This window comes from Vitis vinifera, chromosome 18 (assembly GCF_030704535.1).
Source record: "Vitis vinifera cultivar Pinot Noir 40024 chromosome 18, ASM3070453v1".
Classification (NCBI taxonomy): domain Eukaryota; kingdom Viridiplantae; phylum Streptophyta; class Magnoliopsida; order Vitales; family Vitaceae; genus Vitis; species Vitis vinifera.
This window is the reverse complement of record NC_081822.1, coordinates 30373507-30393453: the sequence shown is the minus strand read 5'-3', so window position 1 is coordinate 30393453 and position 19947 is coordinate 30373507. Positions and strand designations below refer to the sequence as shown.

General features: G+C 33.5%; 2 protein-coding genes across 2 annotated transcripts; both read left to right on the top strand.

Annotated features, from left to right (window-relative positions):
• The first annotated feature begins 993 nt into the window (after positions 1–993).
• LOC100853111 (uncharacterized) lies at positions 994–13663 on the top strand. Its single transcript, XM_010667101.3, is given in 9 exon segments — positions 994–1124; positions 1263–1480; positions 5602–5900; positions 5902–6060; positions 6211–7013; positions 11176–11262; positions 11332–11549; positions 12004–12554; positions 12760–13663. Coding segments are annotated over 9 exon segments (3282 nt in total). The 5' UTR covers position 994; the 3' UTR covers positions 13577–13663.
• Positions 13664–15457: 1794 nt separating this feature from the next.
• On the top strand, positions 15458–19659 carry LOC104882761 (protein NRT1/ PTR FAMILY 5.10). Its single transcript, XM_010667100.3, has 4 exons — positions 15458–15716; positions 15802–16019; positions 17567–18117; positions 18725–19659. The coding sequence occupies exons 1-4, from the start codon at positions 15581–15583 to the stop codon at positions 19542–19544; spliced, it is 1725 nt and encodes a 574-aa protein (XP_010665402.1). The 5' UTR covers positions 15458–15580; the 3' UTR covers positions 19545–19659.
• The last annotated feature ends 288 nt before the right edge of the window (positions 19660–19947 follow it).

The following is a 19947-nucleotide window of genomic DNA, read 5'->3' as shown; positions in this document are numbered from 1 at the left end:
AATTTTTATCAAACTTATTGTGGATTCCTTTACTATTCAAATGATAAAACATTTGGAAAAGGAATTACTTGGTCTGTATGTCAATTTATACCATTTTTTCTTCTATTGAGGTGAAATCTAACACCATGGGGTTGATGAGTGAATTAGTCCCTCACTTCCTCATCTCTCTGCCTCACCTCAATCTGTGTAGTAGAAGTGCCGAAATGGTGAATCAAGCTTGAGGCCATGCCCAATCCAATTATAATTATATGGATTTCTTCAAAAGGCTAGCCCAACAGCTTCCAAGTGATAGAGGGTTGGACGAAAGAGTTTCCACATGAATAAAGGCTATCCTGAGGGGCTTAAAAGCTTTTGATATAGGAAAGGAACCGTTTAGGTAGACGATCTCTGAACAATGGGGGCTTGCCAATAGCCCAGTGTTATTTTAACTATCCAAAAACTTTGCCAGCCCGCTAGGTTTCCTCGTCTTCAAGCCCAATAAACGAGCTAGGTTGTATTTGTACCCATCTATCCCGAAAGGCCCTAGCCCGACCACTACTCTATCTTGGTCCCATTTCTCCTAAACCCAGCTTGGGCCTCGATTTGGAATGAGGAAGCCAACCCCAAAAGTAACACTATTCTAGACGAAATCAAATGCTAACGCCATTCTCCAACATTTGGGTGATTCGAGAGCAGCTTAGTTATACTTGTTATGGTTCTTAATTATAATGGTATATATGCTACAATTTTTAGACTTTTCATTGTGATTACCCACAGGCATTAGAGTGACTGGTACGTTATCATATGAAACTCATCATTGGTAAATAAATTTATACAAGTGTTCCTTTCGAGCTATATTCGATTGTCGAAATGAGATCTTATAAGCATAAAATAGTGCTGCATGACAAAATCAGACGAAAATGACATTTAATTTGTATGCTTATCATTATTAATATTTAACAAAAGCATAGTATTTTGGTAGAGAAAATCTCCTGTTTTTCATTGAAACTTGGCCATGCCTGAGATAGTTGAAGGCCGGGAATCTCCAGTGCTGGAAGACACAATTGACAGAATGGTCGACCACAAAGGCTGTCCAGCCACGAGATCCAGCTCTGGTGCTTGGAGATCTGCATATTTCATCATAGGTAAACTTATTGGGACGTGATCAGAAATACATGATCTGTACTTCTCTTTTTATACTTTATGCAATAAATCTTGAAACCGATTATTATTTCTCTAAGAACAATAAAACCCTAGAAACTGCTCTAAATTTATATGCGCAGGTGCTGAAGTTGCAGAGAGAATCGCATACTACGGCATAGGGTCGAATCTTATAAACTATCTCACCGGACCACTGGGCCAGTCCACAGCCATGGCTGCTGCTAACGTGAATACATGGTCCGGGACTGCGACTTTGTTGCCATTGCTAGGAGCATTTGTTGCAGATACTTATCTTGGTCGATATCGCACCATTGTTATTGCTTCTCTTCTCTATATCCTGGTTTGTCTCCCTCTTTTCTCATCATTTCGGTTTATTCATCAACTGATATTTTGTATTTGCACCTTGTGCTGAATTACTGGCATTGAAGGTAACGAAGACGAACTAAATGAAAAATACTTAGATTGAGACTGTAATCATTGTTTCTAATAATAGCTTTTACACGTCTTTTATTTTACTCATTCTTTTATAAAGGTAATCACGATCATATCTTCTGTAGATTCTTTTCATTTATATATCAAGATAGGCCACTTGCCCTAAAATATTAAACTTGTACCAATGTGTATATAATATATACAATAATGGAATCTCTAATTCAATATAGGACAAGAGTCTCTGACTTCACACTTCTAGGTAGGCATGTGAAAGGGCAGGGTGAGTAGGGCCAGGTTGCACCCTCTTTGCTCGGGTTTGGGTCGGGGGCTTGAGCCATCCTTACACCTTGGTCAGAGGTAGCCTTCAAGTGTTCGAAATGGGTTGGAAATTTAGGTTCTATTCAGTAACAGTTTTAAAAAATAGCTTTCGATAATAATTCTTGAAAACCTCTCTCACTTGTTTTTTAAAACAAAAGTTTGTTTGAGATGAAATATAAAAAATATAATATAAAAGTTTTAATTCAAAGTAGTCTCCAAATTTTCAATTATTTTTCAAACAACTCAACAAAAAAAAATAAAATGAAATGAAAATACTTCAAATATATATATATATATATATATATATATATAAAGATATTTTCATAACAATTTCTAAAAAACAATGCTTTATAGTCTCCAAACAAGGCCTTGCTTTACAGTCTCCAAATAATACTTTAAAATTTTCAATTGTTTCGATTAGAATAAATTTATTAAGCATGCATTTTTAGTTAAAAAATTGTTTTTAAAATAGTTTCCAAACAAGGCCTTACTTACAAGTTCAAGCTTGGCTATAGGCCCAAATATTTAAAAATACTTTGTTACTTTTCTTATAATTATTTTTTTAGGCTTTCGGTAATGCTACTTTACATATTTCCCACCTTGGGCCAATTTACTCTCTTATTTTTAGGCATTGTTCTCTCTATTGACATGATGCCATAGTTGTATGACCTACTATAAGACTATTTCTCTTCTCCAGGTGTTTTACACATAGGGAATATTAAGGTACTAAAGAAGTATTTAATTATCAAATTTTTATCTCGATCATTGAAATATGTGATAAAATTTAGGTGGTTGAGCAGAGGTACAAGCAATGGGACCAAGTTACAAAGAATAAGACTAAGATGCAAAGTAATGAAACTAAAGGTATAATATAATGAGATTTAAATATGCATATAGTACTCTTCATGAAACAAACTTATTAGAAATCAAGACATTGACACACTGATTGCCTATTCCCAAAATTAAAGCATTTGGTAAACCTCAATCAAAGGAAGAATACTCTAATAAAAAAGGCAATTAACAAAGTTGAAAATTACTATTTGGTTCTTATTTGGTTCCTTATGCTTAGGAATATGTTTCAATCATTTTCGTTTTTTGTAAATATCTCACATTCACAATATATTAGTATACCAATATTCAAAGTAAGAATAATAATAATAAAAATAAAAAAAATTTCTTGCTATATGTTTGAAATTCTTCATGGTATTCAAGCCATCATCCTTACAAACTCCATTGCAAATGCATGCTAACACTTTTTTTTTTTTTTGTACTCTTTAAAAATAAAAAATATAGATCCACCAAATTCTAAGTTCCATTCCAAGGTTAATTTCTTCTTCTCAAATCCTCATAAAAAAGTTTAGGTTTAAGATTTATGAATTCTACATTCACCTAAACACCAATTTGTTTATTTAAATAATTTTTTTATTATATTATTATTATTTTCTTTATGAAACTAAAATAACAATTGTATTGTAAGGAGAAGGAAAATATTTTGAAATAAAACCCTTACCTTGGTCTGAAATCCCAACTCCTCTCTATCCTTCATTCATTATAGTGTATAAAAGTGTATTCCGAATGTATCTTAGGGTTTTTATATTATTAATGCTAATATTATTTTTTTGATTTATTTATTTTTCTTTTTGGCCTATATATAACCCAAAATTTAAGCTTATGGACTAAAAATTCTATTTTTGGGCTACTGTAACCCTTGGGTGTTACAAGGGGAAAGAAAATTAGAAAGATCTCAATTGATTGAAGATTCAAACCAGCAATGATGAAAAAAGAATTGGTTCTTGGTGTGGAGGGTGAGTGGGAAGGGTGTTGGGCGGCTTATATATTAGTTTTATGGTAGTGGTCAAGCCCATGTGGCTTTGAAATCCATATAATGTGTCCATTAGGTCATATATGGTAACAACGCATTACTTGTAGCTATAGGAGCTCCTATAGTAGCGCCCAATCAATTCCTGCTGCTTTAAGGTCAGTGGGAACCTCTTTCGACCCACGATTCAAATAGGTGTGAGGCTTTATATGCTCTTTGATTGTAAATTTTGTTGATTCCTACTAAAATTATGTGGCCATATACATCTCACTTTTCATGTAGTGTTTATTCTTATTTTTATTTTCATTTTTACTCATGTATTCTAAATGGATCCTCAATATTCCCATTATTAGATGATGTTTGGTGACTTTGCCAAATCGTATATAATACCATAGTTTTGAGGTGCTTTTAAAATTTAAAAAAAAAAAAATGTAATGAAGGGTAGGTTTGAGATTTTATTTTTATTTTATTTTCTTTAACTTGAAATGAGTTTGGGGTGGGTTTTGGGCACTTTTAAGATTTTTTTAATAGAGTTAAACACGATGGGAAAAGAAATGTATGAGAAATTCCTTATCTGTTTTGTCTCATTTAAATTTTCATTAAAACAATAATGAAAATTGATTTAAATAATCAAAACAAGGTTGAAATGGGTAACCTTTCTTGAGCCTGTTCCATTCCCATCCTAAACGAAATTCATCCCACTTGCATCATCATGAGTACTCTTAAGAATTCATGCACACCCTTTGCTAGTTAAGACATGGCCACAAACGAGTATTCATATAATCACACGTTGGTCTACATATATGTTAATATACACCACCTTTTAAGTCATGAGTGTTCAACACATGGCATATTAACTTTGACAAAATTAGGTGTTATTTGATAGTGAAGTTAGGAAAAAATTAAGGCATAAAATTTTAAATTAAATATAAAAAAGGTCATGCAGATGAAGTAATTAATACTTAGGAGAGCTCATGCTTAGAGGCAAAACTGCTATAAAAGTATATTGATCAATAAACCAAGCGAAGTTAAATATAATTTTTTTTTTTTATAAAAAAAACAGAAGTCTAGTTGATAAATAAGCAAAATAGCTCAATGTATAAGAACTTTTCAATTGATGTATAAGACACTACAAAATTCCATAACTGTCATTGTGAAATGGTCCTTTAAAACTAGGAGGTAAAATATTACTTCAAAGGATCCATAATTCATATAGATGTAACTTTCACAAGCTAAAATAAAAGGAAATACATGTTTAATTGATTTACTAACAAGCACTTAATTTAAAAAATATTTTCACTCGATGTATAAGGCAAGTACATCAAAAATTAATTTGGATATTGTGTTATGTTGGACCTTCACAATGATTTTAACACTTACCTGACCTTCATATTTTATAATATTGCATTCATTCCTTGTATGCATGATGTTTTTTCTATTTAAAAATAGAAAGCAAAAAGTATATTTAAAGATCAACAAAGTCATTTCATATAGTAAGACATGCAAAAGCATTAGAAGTCGATATATTTCCCATATGTGCCTTGAGAGATAATGAAAGAACATTCTTTTAGGCACTTGTATCCCTTTAAAAGTAGTAAGGTAGGTTATATTTGGAAAGTGCTTTCGAAAATAACTTTAAAAAACAGTTTTTGAGAATAATTTTTAAAAAACTGTTTTTTGATGTTTTATAAAGTAAAAATTTGTTTGAAAATTTAAAATGTTCTAATTTTCCAGGGCTAAACCACAAGGTCATAAGAGAAAAATCACCTGAAACTGTGAGATTTGATACATTGAAATGGTTACGAATTTCTTTGAGTACTATACTATTATAAGGCTTCATAGTAATGGAAGGATAATTATCTTTGACCTGGAATGCTATATATTAATGGCAGGGACTAGGCTTGTTAACTCTCTCTGCTGTGCTTCCTTATCTGAGACCTTCTGATTGCCAAAACAGTGACAAAATCACATCATGTTCTCCTCCTCAAATCCCAGTGATCTTCTTTTTCTCTCTATATCTAGTAGCAGTTGGGGAAGGTGGGCACAAGCCTTGCATCCAGGCTTTTGGAGCCGACCAGTTTGATGGAAATAATCCAGAAGAGTGCAAAGCTAAAAGCTCCTTCTTCAATTGGTGGTATTTCAGTCAATGCGCTGGCAGTTCTGTGACTATGCTGATCTTGAGCTATATCCAAAACCTATCGATATGGTATCAAGGGGGATGAGAAAAGCCCATTTCTAAGAATCAGAAAGATGTTTGTTGCAGTAGCTAGGAATTGGCAAACTACTCCAATGATAACTAAGGAAGATGGTGTCCGAGGAACCCTGTTGCAACAAGGTTCTCATCAATTCAAGTAAGCCTAAGAACCTTGTCCAGAAAATGGCCTGAAATTTTATAAATATTTTTATTGGTAAACTTCTCTCAAGTATTTACTTATTATATTTTGATTCACTGATTGGAACATAGTTAACATTGCCTCTTGGATCCTTCTGTACTGTGGCAGATTTCTTAACAAGACCTTGCTTTCACCAGATGGTTCAAAGGAAGATCCAAATGTATGTAATGATGGTGGTGTTAAGGAAGCAAAGGCAGTTCTAAGGCTGTTCTCCATATGGGCTACCTGTTTGGTGTATGCTATTGTGTCTGCTCAATCATCAACCTTTTTTACCAAGCAAGGAGCTACCATGGATAGATCAGTTGGATTGGGCTTTGACTTGCCAGCTGCTTCATCTCAATCTTTTATTGGCATCACCATTGTTCTCTTTGTTCCTATATATGACTGTATTTTTGTACCCTCTGCAAGAGCGTTTACCAGGAACCAATCTGGCATAACAATGCTTCAGAGAATTGGAACTGGGATATTTTTGTATGCCGTTTCCATGGTAGTTGCAGCACTAGTTGAGATGAAACGGCTCAAGACAGCTCAAGAATATGGCCTGGTTGATATGCCAAATGCGTTGGTTCCAATGAAGCTCTGGTGGCTACTTCCCCAGTACATCTTATTTGGGATTGCAGATGTGTTTACCATGGTTGGTCTTCAAGAATTTTTTTATGATCAAGTCCCAAATGAATTAAGGAGTGTTGGTCTTTCCCTCTACCTCAGTATATTTGGTGTAGGGAGTTTTCTGAGCAGTCTTCTTATAGCTGTCATTGAGAAAGCAACTGGTGGAGATGGCCAAGATAGCTGGTTCACAGATAACCTTAACAGGGCACATCTTGATTACTTTTATTGGCTACTTGCAGGGCTCAGTACAGTTGAACTAGCTGCTTACTTATATTTTGCGAAATCTTACATTTATGATAGAAGTACATTGATATGAATGCATTTTGAAATCATTTTATACCCTATTGATTGTAATCCTAAATATCTATCAAAATTATTCAGAAGTTGTATTTTATTGCAAAAACGTGGAGGTACCCATGGACTCATGAATGATGGGGTAGTACACAATGAGTAGATTAAAAAGTAACTTACAAGACTTTTATAAAGAAAACCTTGAGAAGATCTTAATTTGAAGCTATGGTGGAAGTTCAAACCAAGACTCTGAAAAATCTTTTATCACTATGCAAGTAGATTCCAATCTTAAAATTCTCAAATCCTAAAACCATGTTACATCCAAAAGACTCTCTCTCCAATTCCAAATCTTTTCCCACGTATTATGTAGTATAAAAATAACTTATTTCTTTTTTTTTTTTTAATCTCATAATAATATAATTTATTTATAAGAATAAGTATTAGTGCAATATGCTACATATTTTAATTTGACAATTTTATTTCAATCATCCTGATTTAGGATTTTTCTATTTATACTGTGTTTCGTCTCTATTCAAAGTTGTTGCATGATCACCTAGGATGACATTAATAAGCATGGAGAGGCCTAAGAAAGGCTAATTGGGTTTAATTAAGGCATAAAGTAGATAATAGGTTTTTTAAAAAACCTCCGAGGGCTCAAACACTAGAAAACTCTCAAGGGTTCTTAAGGGCACTCAAGCTGCTCATGGAAGAATTTCCTAATAGATGATTTTTATTAATTTTTATATTATGATTCAAGTTCTTCTTTCACTATCCTATTTATGCATTATATATGCTAAACATTCCGGCTTGCATCACTTACATTGTAAATGACTTGGATTCATTAAAAATTGCACAAAAGATTTAAGTCATGCATTTCTTGCAAGTCGATAACTCTTTCACAACTGGCTCATAGACTTAGACAACTCATTTGAAGTTATAGTACAGTACCTAATTGGAGAAATGACTTATCTTGGTCATCAGGATGAATTTCCCATGGTAGGTGCACTAGTGAGTATAGTTACACATTGGACATGACCTATGATGAGTTATGACATTGACAATCAAGTAGTTGTGACTTCGCCAAGCAACTATGTTCCATGAACTCTTGAGAGAATATTGAGTTAGTATTGAGGTTTTCAATGACCTAAGGTGGTCCTATATTTCCTATAGATTAAGTTATTGCTGATCAAGAGAGGTAGTAATAAGTATTTTCAAGATAGGTACCATGATATCTCACTAGTTTGAGAGAGTGTGTCCTTCTAGGTGATCTTAATGACATGTGATCATGAAATTTGTAACTGTAGTAATTATTTGAAGGATATTTGGATTTGTTAATCATACGTATACATATGGGCATTTTGGTAAATATGCAAGGTTGCATAAGAGTTTTTGAATGGTCTTTTCTAGTTTGGGCTACTCAATTAGAGTTTAATAGGGCTAATTAATTAATTAGCTCCTAGTGGGCTACATTAAGTGGCTTAAGCCCAATATGGGCTTAAGTCACTTAATCCCACAAGTAAGTTTGATATAAACCCCTTTAATGGTTTAGGTCTTAGAGTTTTTCATTTAGTTTTTAGAGAAAGGAACCCTAACCTCCATTTTCACATGCTAGAATTAAGGAAATAGAGTCATTGGGTGGAAGATCGCAAGATTTTTGAGATTCACACCACCTTCTTTATTGACTAGAATTGATAAGGATCATCTAGATCATATGTATTGTTTTCTAAGCTTTTACATTTAATTCATAGTTTTCAAATTCTTCTGTTACATAGATTTAGAAATTTGTAGGAAGTTATATGCATGCACCCCAATGATCCAAGGCTTAAAATAGAGCAATCTAGATATTCCAATATCAAAAAGAGGAAAGTTCAAATACCATACCTTAGGATTCTTTTAGAAATGTTCTATAGCCATCCTTAAATAAATGGATGAACCTAGAGATGACATGAAAGTAGATGAAGATATTGGAATAAGTGAAGTGGGAAACAGGAACAAATCTGGGGTACCTAAATATCACCATATCTTAAATATTATTAGGAACATGAGTGATTCCATGGTTACTAGGAGATAATAAAAAATTAATGAGATAGGCTTTATATGCTATACCTCCCAACAAGAGTCTAAAAATGTGGAGGAAGCACTTAGAGATAAATCTTGGATTATTGCACTATAGAAATGGCTAAAATCTTTTAATGTCTTGGATTACTTCACTTACACCTTCTACCCATCCTCCTATTAGATAGATTGGATCATTCATGCCATTCTCTCTAGCCACTTGACATACCTCAAGTGATACAAGATATTATGACCAACTATTGTGAGCTTACTTGACTTGAGAGTCTTCCATTTTCCTTTATCATCTCCTAGATCCTTGTGGACACCAACTTCGATATTGACTAAAGTTGAGTGTGCTTGGTCTGCATGCTCTTATTGATGAGAGCAAGTGGTCCCAACACATGATTAGCCTCACAAAACCGTTAGGGGTTAAGGCGATAGAGGAGCAAGAGGATATATGGATGGCTGAGTAAGAGGGGAGCCCTTAGTGACTTGAGCTTATGGGTACAATAGTCATGGGGTGGTTAGTACCTCGATCTTGCCCCTCAACCCTTATTGATGATTTTAGCTTTCAATTATATTGCTCAAGTTATTTCTCATATGTAAGCAACAATGTAATTACATCAGTTAGCTTGTAGGCATTCAAATTAGATGTAATTTGCACAATGAAGGATTCATAATCATAACCTAATCTACCAGTAAGAGAAAGTATGTGATCTCTTGTGGAAAGAATATCACTAGCTGAGGCAAGTGAATCCATAATTGTCTTTATTTATTTTTCAATTAATCCCTCATAGCTAAACTACTCTTCTATAACTTTTGTAGTTCAAATCTAAATTGCATTAAATGAGCTCCATTTTAATGGATGAAGTATTGATTCAAGGTAAGCCATTCCTCATGAGAAGTAGTACATCTAACAAATCAAGGAAGGATGCTTACAAAGATTGAGCCAAGAAGCCAAGAGACAATCAACGTATCTTAGCATTGTTGTAGTTCATAATTTGAGTTGAGGATGACTTGAGATGAACCTTCATTTGAATTTGAATCTAGACAAATTTAAGGAGGATAAAGAGTGCCTAAAGTAAAACTATCAAGCCTTAATCCATGAATTGCAACATAGATCTATTGTTTCCAAATGAGGAAATTATACTCATCAAGCTTCACTACAACGGGTTGTGTGGTTGGATTCATGACTTTAATCAATGAAGGTGATGGGCTAGAAGGCATTGATACTGTCGTTTTATTGGAAGACGATATTGGAATGGAATCAAGAATTTACCATTATTGAAGGAAAGCTAGCTTTGATACCATGAAGAGAAATGAGAGAAAGAGAGAATTTGGGTTGCTTGACCTTTTTATTTCTTTGTCTATTGTACCCTGCTACTGTACATATATACTTTTATATACTTTGGGTCACACTTCTAGCATTCTCTTGGAAAAGAAAGAAAAAAAAAAAAGAAAAAGGAAAAAATCGATTACACGAAAGAATACCTCATCCCCCTCACTATATAGTTTTTATAATGCCACACCAATGATGACATAATTGATGTGATTATGATATTAAAAAAGTACTAAAAGGAATTTAAGTGAAATTTTATTCAAGCTTTATTCATCAAACTCGTAATATTTTCTTTTATGGTCAATTCAAATTTCTAGCTATCTATCCACATCAATGATCATTAGATATATAGTCTTTATCGAATGGCTGGGCCTATATTGTTTTTCACTCGAAAAAGAAACTAAAACCAAAAGGGCATCAAATTGTTGCGTGATCACAAATCAAAAAAGGTAGTCATGATCGGTGGATTTTGTCCATTCTTGTATGCGTTATTCAAAAATAAAAATAAAAGCTGAAAAAAAACCAAAAAAAAAACCAAAGGAAAACAGTATTGGATAGAAGACCAGCTTTTGGCATTTGGCTTTACTCAAGACTACAGAGGAAGGTAGTACAATAAAGACAAACAAGCATCACACTATTCACACCCACAACACCACACTGGAAAGAGTAAACAAAGAGAAGGAAGCAAAATAAAACAGAACTTTCCTCTCTGCTTGCATTTGCCTCAAACATGGCCATGAATGGCTTGCTTGAAGGCCCCCAATCTCCACTTTTGGAAGACACGGTCGTTGGAGCCATAGACAACAAAGGCCGTCCCGCCAGGCGATCCACCTCCGGCCGTTGGAGAGCCGCATGTTTCATCGTAGGTAAGAACCACTGGAAAATTGAGTTATTCTTTGATACCTTATTCACTAAGATGAAAAGCACATATGCAGGCGCTGCAGTTGCGGAGAGATTTGCGTATTTTGGCATAGAGGCGAATCTCATAAACTACCTTACGGGGCAGCTGGGCCAGTCCACCGCCGCGGCTGCCAAGAATGTGAACACCTGGTTCGGGGTCAGCGCTTTGCTGCCATTAGTGGGAGCCTTTGTTGCAGATTGTTATGTGGGTCGATATCGCACCATTGTTGCTGCTTCTCTTCTTTACGTCCTGGTTTGTCATCCCTTTCATTTTCTCAGTCTCTTCACTAGTGGAAGAGACATCAGTTATTTTTAGTTCACTGTGCTATTACTGTAGCCCAAAGTCATGTACTAAAGCATTGTTGAAAAGTCCTGGAGGACAATAACTTCATCTTCTAAACCTTTGTTAGTATTAAAAAAAAAAATTGTGCTATTAGTAGTCAAATTAACATTAAAAGTACTCAGTGACACTTGGAGAAAATTTTGGTTTTGTCCTGTATATAGTCTTCCGATAACGGTTACCTCTTTAATAACTGCTACTTAAACTGGATGACTCCAATTTTGTAAGGAGCTTCTCCAAAAACGGGATGTGGAATGTGAGAAAGATTTTCCTGGAAATGTGTATTTCAATTTATTGGAAATGATCTGATTCTTGATCTACTATAGTAGATAATTTATCTTTAGACTTGGATTGGTTTGAACTGCAGGGACTGGGTTTGCTAACTCTATCTGCAGTGTATTCTTCTCAAAGCCTTTCTGACTGCCAAAACACTGAGAAAATCATGTCATGTTCACCTTCTCGGCCCCAAGTACTCTTCTTCTTTTTCTCTCTATATCTAGTAGCAGTTGCCGGAGGTGGGCACAAGACCTGCAACCAGGCTTTTGGAGCTGATCAATTTGATGGACAGGATCCGGAGGAATGCAAAGCAAAAAGCTCTTTCTTCAACTGGTGTAGTTTTTGTCTATGCATTGGTCTTTCAGTAAGTATGCTGACCTTGAGCTATATTCAAGACAATCTTAACTGGGTTCTTGGATTTGGAATCCCCCGCATCGCGATGGTTGTGGCTCTACTCCTTTTCCTGCTTGGAACTGATACTTATCGGTATAGTATCAAAAGAGACGAGAAGAGCCCAGTTATGAGAATCTGTAAGGTGTTTGTTGAAGCAGCAAGGAATTGGAGAATAACCCCATCATCAGAAAAATTTATTGAAGAGGGAGCTCCAGGAACCCTGTCTCACCAAGGGTCTCAAGAATTCAAGTAAGGATAATAAGTTTCTGCAAATTTTCTAAGAAATGGAGAAGAAAAACATAGCCCTCAGTAAAGAATTTTGTAAAATCAAGGCCCTTTTCCAGGTTGACATCTAACATTTAGGACCCTGGAATTTCCTTTGGACCTATACTTTTCAACCATTTGATTGGAGTTCATTCAATATTGGATTTTGGGACAATTTTTGTTGTGGCAGGTTTCTGAACAAGGCCTTGCTTGTGCAAACTTGTTTTGAGGAAGATGGAAAGGCATGCAGCGTCAGTGAAGTTGAGGAAGCAAAATCAGTTCTGAGGCTGTTTCCCATATGGTCTACATGCTTGGTGTATGCTATTGTGTTGGCACAGTCATCTACTTTCTTTACTAAGCAAGGAATGACCATGGATAGATCAGTATGGTCCGGCTTTGACATACCGGCTGCATCACTTCTAGCTTTTATCAGCCTCTCCATTGTCCTCTTTGTTCCAATATACGACCGCATCTTGGTTCCTATTGCAGGAGACTTCACGAGGAAGCCATCTGGCATAACAATGCTACAGAGAATTGGAATAGGGATATTTCTATCTTCCATTTCCTTAGTAATTGCAGCATTAGTTGAGATGAAACGGCTTAAGACAGCTCAAGAGCATGGCCTGATTGATATGCCAAATGCCACGGTTCCAATGAGGGTGTGGTGGTTGGTTCCCCAATACGTCTTATTTGGACTTTCCGAGGTGTTCGCCTTGGTTGGGCTTCAAGAGTTCTTCTATGATCAGGTCCCAAATGAATTAAGGAGTGTAGGTGTCTCCCTCTACCTCAGTATCTTTGGTGTAGGGAGCTTTCTGAGCAGCTTTCTTATCTCTGCCATTGAGAAAGCAACAGGTGAAGATGGCCAAGATGGCTGGTTTAATGATAACCTCAATAGGGCACATCTTAGTTACTTTTATTGGCTACTTTCTGGGCTCAGCATGGTAGGGTTGGCTACCTACTTGCATTTTGCAAAATATTACACTTACAATAAAGGAGGTGTTTCATGAATATATGGAGGAAACAATGGATGAGGAATATGTGGTAGATGTTTTGTTAATTAATATCATTTCAAGTATACATTTGTTATTATCACATGATTTTTGTTAATTACTTTAGAAGAAATTTTAGTGTCATATGTTTGTATAATAACATAAATCAGTGAAATGAATTTGAAGTGACATGAAAAAATAATTTATTGACATTTAAGTCTTTTTTTTTTTACTTTACCTTTTCTTGTCTTGTACTTTTCTTTTATTTATATATATTTTCTTGAAACCAAACATAACCAGAAATATATAAAATAAATTCACAAATATTGATATGTAAGGATTTAATATTGTTCAATTAATTATTCGTATATCTAATTCACTATATTGCAAAGAAAATTATAGAGGAATGTTAAAATTGATGTTGTTCAAAATCAATATCAAACGTAGTGTCTTCAATAACTCTAGAAGTTATTTTCAATAATTATAAACCTCTAAAGGTTTTATGCTTGACATAATTTGTATTTCTTACGCCTTACAAATTAGGAGAAATAGAAAGCACTATTGTTGGTTAATGACATTAGTCACATAACATGTGCACCAATGTTCTTAGCAAATGTCTATTAAGTCATCAAAAAAACTTATTTGAATAACCCTTAGAACTTATTTGAATGAATTTAAATACATAGTCCACAATTTTAACCTCTGGTTCAGTTAATGACATGTGCAGTATCCGCTTCTTATATATTGGTGGAAAAACATGCTCCACTTCTATTCTCTTGATCATGTCAATGATATGATCCTCACATCTTGATTTATATTATGGTTAGAAATTCTCTTATAGTTTATGAGCATATCCAATTTTGATTAAGGTCGTCTACCTCTTAATACTTTCCTAGTTGTCTTTAATTGTACCGTTTTAGATTTGACCCAAAAACAATTTTAATGAGTAACATATATTCAAACTTTAATTAAAATTTGAACAAATTAAAAACTTAATCGTAAAAACCCAATTATTATTATTAATAATAAATTAGACATTTGTCTATCATTGCCTAATTATATTTTGAATAAATCAACATACATAATTTGACTAAGTCACAAAAAAAAAAGAAGAAGTTTAGACATTAAGTCTTAACTATATATTGTCTAATTAAAAAATGAAATTATTTTTTTCAATGAAAAATTCTTAGAAAAAGAACTTAAAAAAAATGTATATATCATCAACTACACCTTTTCCAAAAACATAATCAAGATTTTTTTTCTTTAGGACAATAACTTTAGAGAGAGAAAAATAATAATAATCATGTGCATATGTCAATTGTAACTTTCCTAGAAAAATTATATATATATATATATATATATCTGTTTTTTAAGTTATAACTTTTATATATATATAAGTATTATCAAATAGACAAAAGCAGGCTTCATAAATTCTCCATTAACATAAATAGAGAAAAGAAAATAGATATAATTTATTGATGCTAGAAAACAACTTATATAATGGTTCTGATACCAATGAAATAAAAAGAGGATTTCTAATTACCTTAAGGGATGTCAAAAAATCCTAATAACTCCTATAAATTGTTACTTCTACTTTTTAAAGTTCACTTGATACTCAAACCCATTTCCAACACCTTTATTTATGCATAATAAAATATTTCTACTTTTACAAATACTTAATAATTTGGCGTTAAGTCTTGATCGAGTGGTTGCCACAAACTTGAAGTTAGATTCCAAGAATAAAATAATAATAATAATAATAATAAATATCATATAATTGCACTAGAGAACCTAAAAAGGGAATCATGACCGGTGGACTTTGTCGATTTGTGTATTCATTGTAAAATAAAAAACACATCATATTTGAATAGAAAAGTAGCTGCCGGGGTGTTTTTTATTCCCCCAAAATAAAAGACAAGCAAACATGACATCCCCAAAAGTAGACTGGAGCTAGTGTAAAGAAAGAGGTAAAAGCAAAATAAAGAGAGAAACTCTCCTATCTAGCTTGCATTTTCCACAAACATGGCCGCTAATGGCATGGTTGATGGCCCTGAATCTCCACTCCTGGAAGACACCGTCGCCGGAGCCGTCGACCACACAGGCCTTCCGGCCAAACGCTCCACCTCTGGTGGTTGGAGCTCCTCATATTTCATCATAGGCAAGCATGGGAAAATGATTTATTTTCTAGCACAATTTTCTGTTTGATTCTTTGATGGGTTCAAAAAGAGGTTGTATATCTGCAGGTACTGAAGTGGCGGAGAGATCAGCCTACTTTGGCATAGAGGCGAACCTCGTAAACTATTTGACTGGGCCACTACGACAGTCCACGGCCATGGCTGCCAAGAACGTAAACACTTGGTTCGGCATCACCACTTTACTGCCATTAGTAGGAGCCTTTGTTGCAGATTCCTATATGGGTCGATATCGCACCATTGTCATCGCTTCTCTTCTCTACATCCTGGTTAGTCTCTCTCCTCGATATTTTTAAATTATCACTTTTATTATTATTATTATTATTATTATTATTTACTTTTATATAAATATATAAAGTAGAATGTGAATGATACCATTGGACAAAAGGCCGGCATCTGAAAATCCTAATCTTATCTTTTGTCAGATAAAGATAGGTGCTCTTTCCCCCGCTCCTCACGTCAAGACAAAAAGGCATTGAAGACTATATTTGATTCAGTGATTTTATATTTTTATTTTATATAAACTTATTGAGCAATGTAAATTGGAATTAGTATTATGGAAGATAATAAATATAAATAAATGACAAATTTTCAAATTAGTCTTGACTTTCTTTTATTTTTCTTATTTTTTTAATGGATTGATATATGGAATATTAATCATTAATTAATACTTAATAAAATCATATTAAATAAAGTTTTCATATGTGAGACTAAATGTATAAATTACACATGACATCTTGATTAAAATATCAAATAAATCATTAATTATTTTTTAAAAATTAAATGATAATGAAATTGAATATCAAAACAAAGTGAAGTTATTTTTAATTATTTGACATTTAATTTTATCAAATTTATCACTAGTGCCAATATAAGTGAGTTGAACTAAATATATAGGGCATGAAAAATATTTATTTTTATTAATTTGAGAAAATAACTACACCAATAATAACTTTTCCACACCTTTTAGATTTAGGTAATCTATATTTTGAGGATGCTACTAGATTGGTGAAATATTTTTTTTTTTAAAATTACTTATTCCATATCTTTTTGTTTATTTAGGTCTTTCTTAATTTTTTTCTCTTGTTTATTTGATATATTATAAATATGAATAATCTTATAGTTTTCAATACATTGATGCAAAGAGGGTGTTTATTTTTTTTATTTTTTTGTTGAAAATAATTTACAACTTTAAATTGTTTTTTTTTTTTTTTACTTTTTCTTGGCTTATTATAAAATTTTGACTCTTTCTAAATGGAAAAAGTAACATCTTGATTTTTTTTTTTTTTAACTTTTTCATAGTTAATAATAAAGATAAAATATTAAAAAAACAAACAAACAAACAAATTCTTAATACTATTAAACAGTATTTATACTATTACACATGTTCAATTATACTTCATTTTCAATAATTTTACATAGCAAATAATATTAGGCCAACAATCTCACTTCTTTTCACTTATTACATAACCTAGCTTTAATCCTCAAATACGGGCAAATTACATTTTTTTTTGTGCTAACAGAAGCTTTAATACAATCAATGTTAGTTAGAAACACAAAGATAAAACAATCAACACAAAAATACATGAGATTTTAGCATGGTTCAACCAATCATGTCTACTGATAGAAAATCATTTCACTAAATCATCCTTTGTACTTGTTGGGAACTTCTTCACCAGTAGACATGGTATATCACAAAAGTTTTTCAATTTTCTTTTGTTAGAAATACTCATTTTGATTTATGGGAAATGGTTATGAAGCTTCAACTATAGTTGATGACAATTATCTTTTTAACTTGGATTGGTGTAAACTGCAGGGACTGGGCTTGCTAACCATGTCTGCAGTGCTTTCCTCGCACAACCCTTCTGAATGCCAAAATACTCGGAAAATCATGTCGTGTCCCCCTCCTCAGTGTCAAGTAATTTTCCTTTTTCTCTCTCTATATCTGGTTGCAGTTGCAGAAGGTGGGCACAAGCCCTGCACCCAGGCTTTTGGGGCTGATCAATTTGATGGACGAGATTCGGAGGAGGGCAAAGCAAAAAGCTCCTACTTCAACTGGTTAAATTTTTGTGTAGGCATCAGTCTTTCAGTAAGTATGCTAACGTTGAGTTACATTCAAGACAAGCTTAGCTGGGTTCTTGGATTTGGAATCCCCTGCATTCTGATGGTGGTGGCGCTACTTCTTTTCTTGCTTGGAACTAATACTTATCGGTACAGTGTCAAAAGAGCAGATAAGAACCCATTTGTTAGAATCAGTAAGGTGTTTGTTGAAGCAGCTAGGAATTGGAGACTAAACCCATCATCAGAAAAAGCAATTGAAGAGGGAGCTCAAGGAACCCTGTCTCACCAATGCTCTCCCGAATTCAAGTAAGGCAAATAAGTTTCTATGCATATGCTTATTCATTTCAAGCTTTTAGGTCATCTTGGTACTTGAGAATGAGAAGTGGGAATGTACAATTAGTCTTTTTCTCATCAATTCTCATGTTTGGATATATAAATGATGATGAGAATGGAAAAAAAAATCAGATCTTCAACAATATTTTGATTCCTATGGAATGATATATAATATGTTAAATTACTATTTAATCCCTTCATTTCCATTAAGTTTGTATGATCTTTTATAATTGATTTTTATTCATTGAGTAATTTTTTTTTTCTTAGTTTTATTATTTAACAAAAAAATAGAACTCCTAAAAATATTTTTTCAAAATGAAAATAAAAATTATTATAAATTTGTGTAAAGTCAATATTATGAATTTATTCTTTTGCCATTCTAACTCCTACTGTCACCAAAAATAAAAATAGAAATAAATTATCATTCCAACTTTACATTACACCAGATTTATTTGTATTGAAAAAAAATAGGAATGTCCATATTCCCACTTATTTTCCTTTGAACCTTCACATTTCAACCATTTGCATGGAATGGAGCACATTCAATGCAGCAATTTGAGACACTTTTTACTATGGGCAGCTTTCTTAACAAGGCCTTGCTAGGGACAAAATTTTCGGAGGAAGATGGAAAGGCGTGTATTGTCAATGAAGTTGAAGAAGCTAAGGCAGTTCTGAGGCTGTTTCCCATATGGTCTACTTGTTTGATTTATGCTATGGTGCTTGCACAGTCATCGACTTTCTTTACTGAGCAAGGAATGACTATGGATAGATCAATTGGGTCGGGTTTTGACATACCATCTTCTTCGCTTAAGTCCTTTCTCACCATCACCGTTGTTCTCTTCATTCCCATATATGACCTTGTCTTTGTTCCCATTGCAACTGTTTTCACTAGAAAACCATCTGGCATAACAATGCTTCAGAGAATCGGAATAGGGATGTTTCTATCCACTATTTCCATAGCAATTGCGGCTCTGGTAGAGATGAAACGACTCAAGATAGCTCAGGAGCATGGCCTGGTTGATATGCCAAATGCCACCGTTCCAATGAGGGTATGGTGGTTAGTTCCCCAATACGTCTTATTTGGACTTTGCAATGTGTTCACCACAATTGGTCTTCAAGAGTTCTTCTATGATCAAGTCCCAAATGAATTGAGAAGTATTGGTGTCTCCCTCTACCTCAGCATCATAGGTGTAGGGAGCTTTCTGAGCAGCTTTCTTATCTATTTCATTGAGAAAGCAACTGGTGGAGATGGCCAAGATAGCTGGTTCAATGATAACCTCAATAAGGCACATCTTGATTACTTTTATTGGCTACTTTCTGGGCTCAATGCAGTAGGATTGGCTACGTATATGCATTTTGCAAAATCTTATGTTTATAATAGAAGGGGTGTACCACCATGACTATGCAATTCATTTTATTACTATTGCTCTAATTGTTGTAACAATATCCTTTTGAAGATCTTAAGTGAGAACTTTAATTTATTGCACTTTACTAAAAAAGAGGCATTATGTTGTATATATTTTGTTAATATTTTTTGAGTATATATTTATTATATTACATGATTTATGTCGTGCAAAAGATATCTTTAATATTATATATTGGTGTATTAATGTAAAAATAAAACAAATTCATATGTAAGGTTGATGTTTAGTTATGGTTCCAATAACTGTACCTACATTTACTTATGAGAGAAAATCAATATATAGTACCATAAAAAGATTATAACAAAAAATGGTAAAATAGATATAACCTTAAACTCTAAATTAAATAATCTCATATTTATCTTATTTTCATATTTACACC

Bases quoted from the DNA above. Each gene is read 5' to 3' on its own strand.
- LOC104882761 (XM_010667100.3), top strand. From the start codon at position 15,581: ATGGCCGCTAATGGCATGGTTGATGGCCCTGAATCTCCACTCCTGGAA. The intron at 15,717-15,801 runs GCAAGCATGGGA...GTATATCTGCAG, and splicing joins CTCCTCATATTTCATCATAG to GTACTGAAGTGGCGGAGAGA. The intron at 16,020-17,566 runs GTTAGTCTCTCT...TGTAAACTGCAG, and splicing joins CTTCTCTTCTCTACATCCTG to GGACTGGGCTTGCTAACCAT.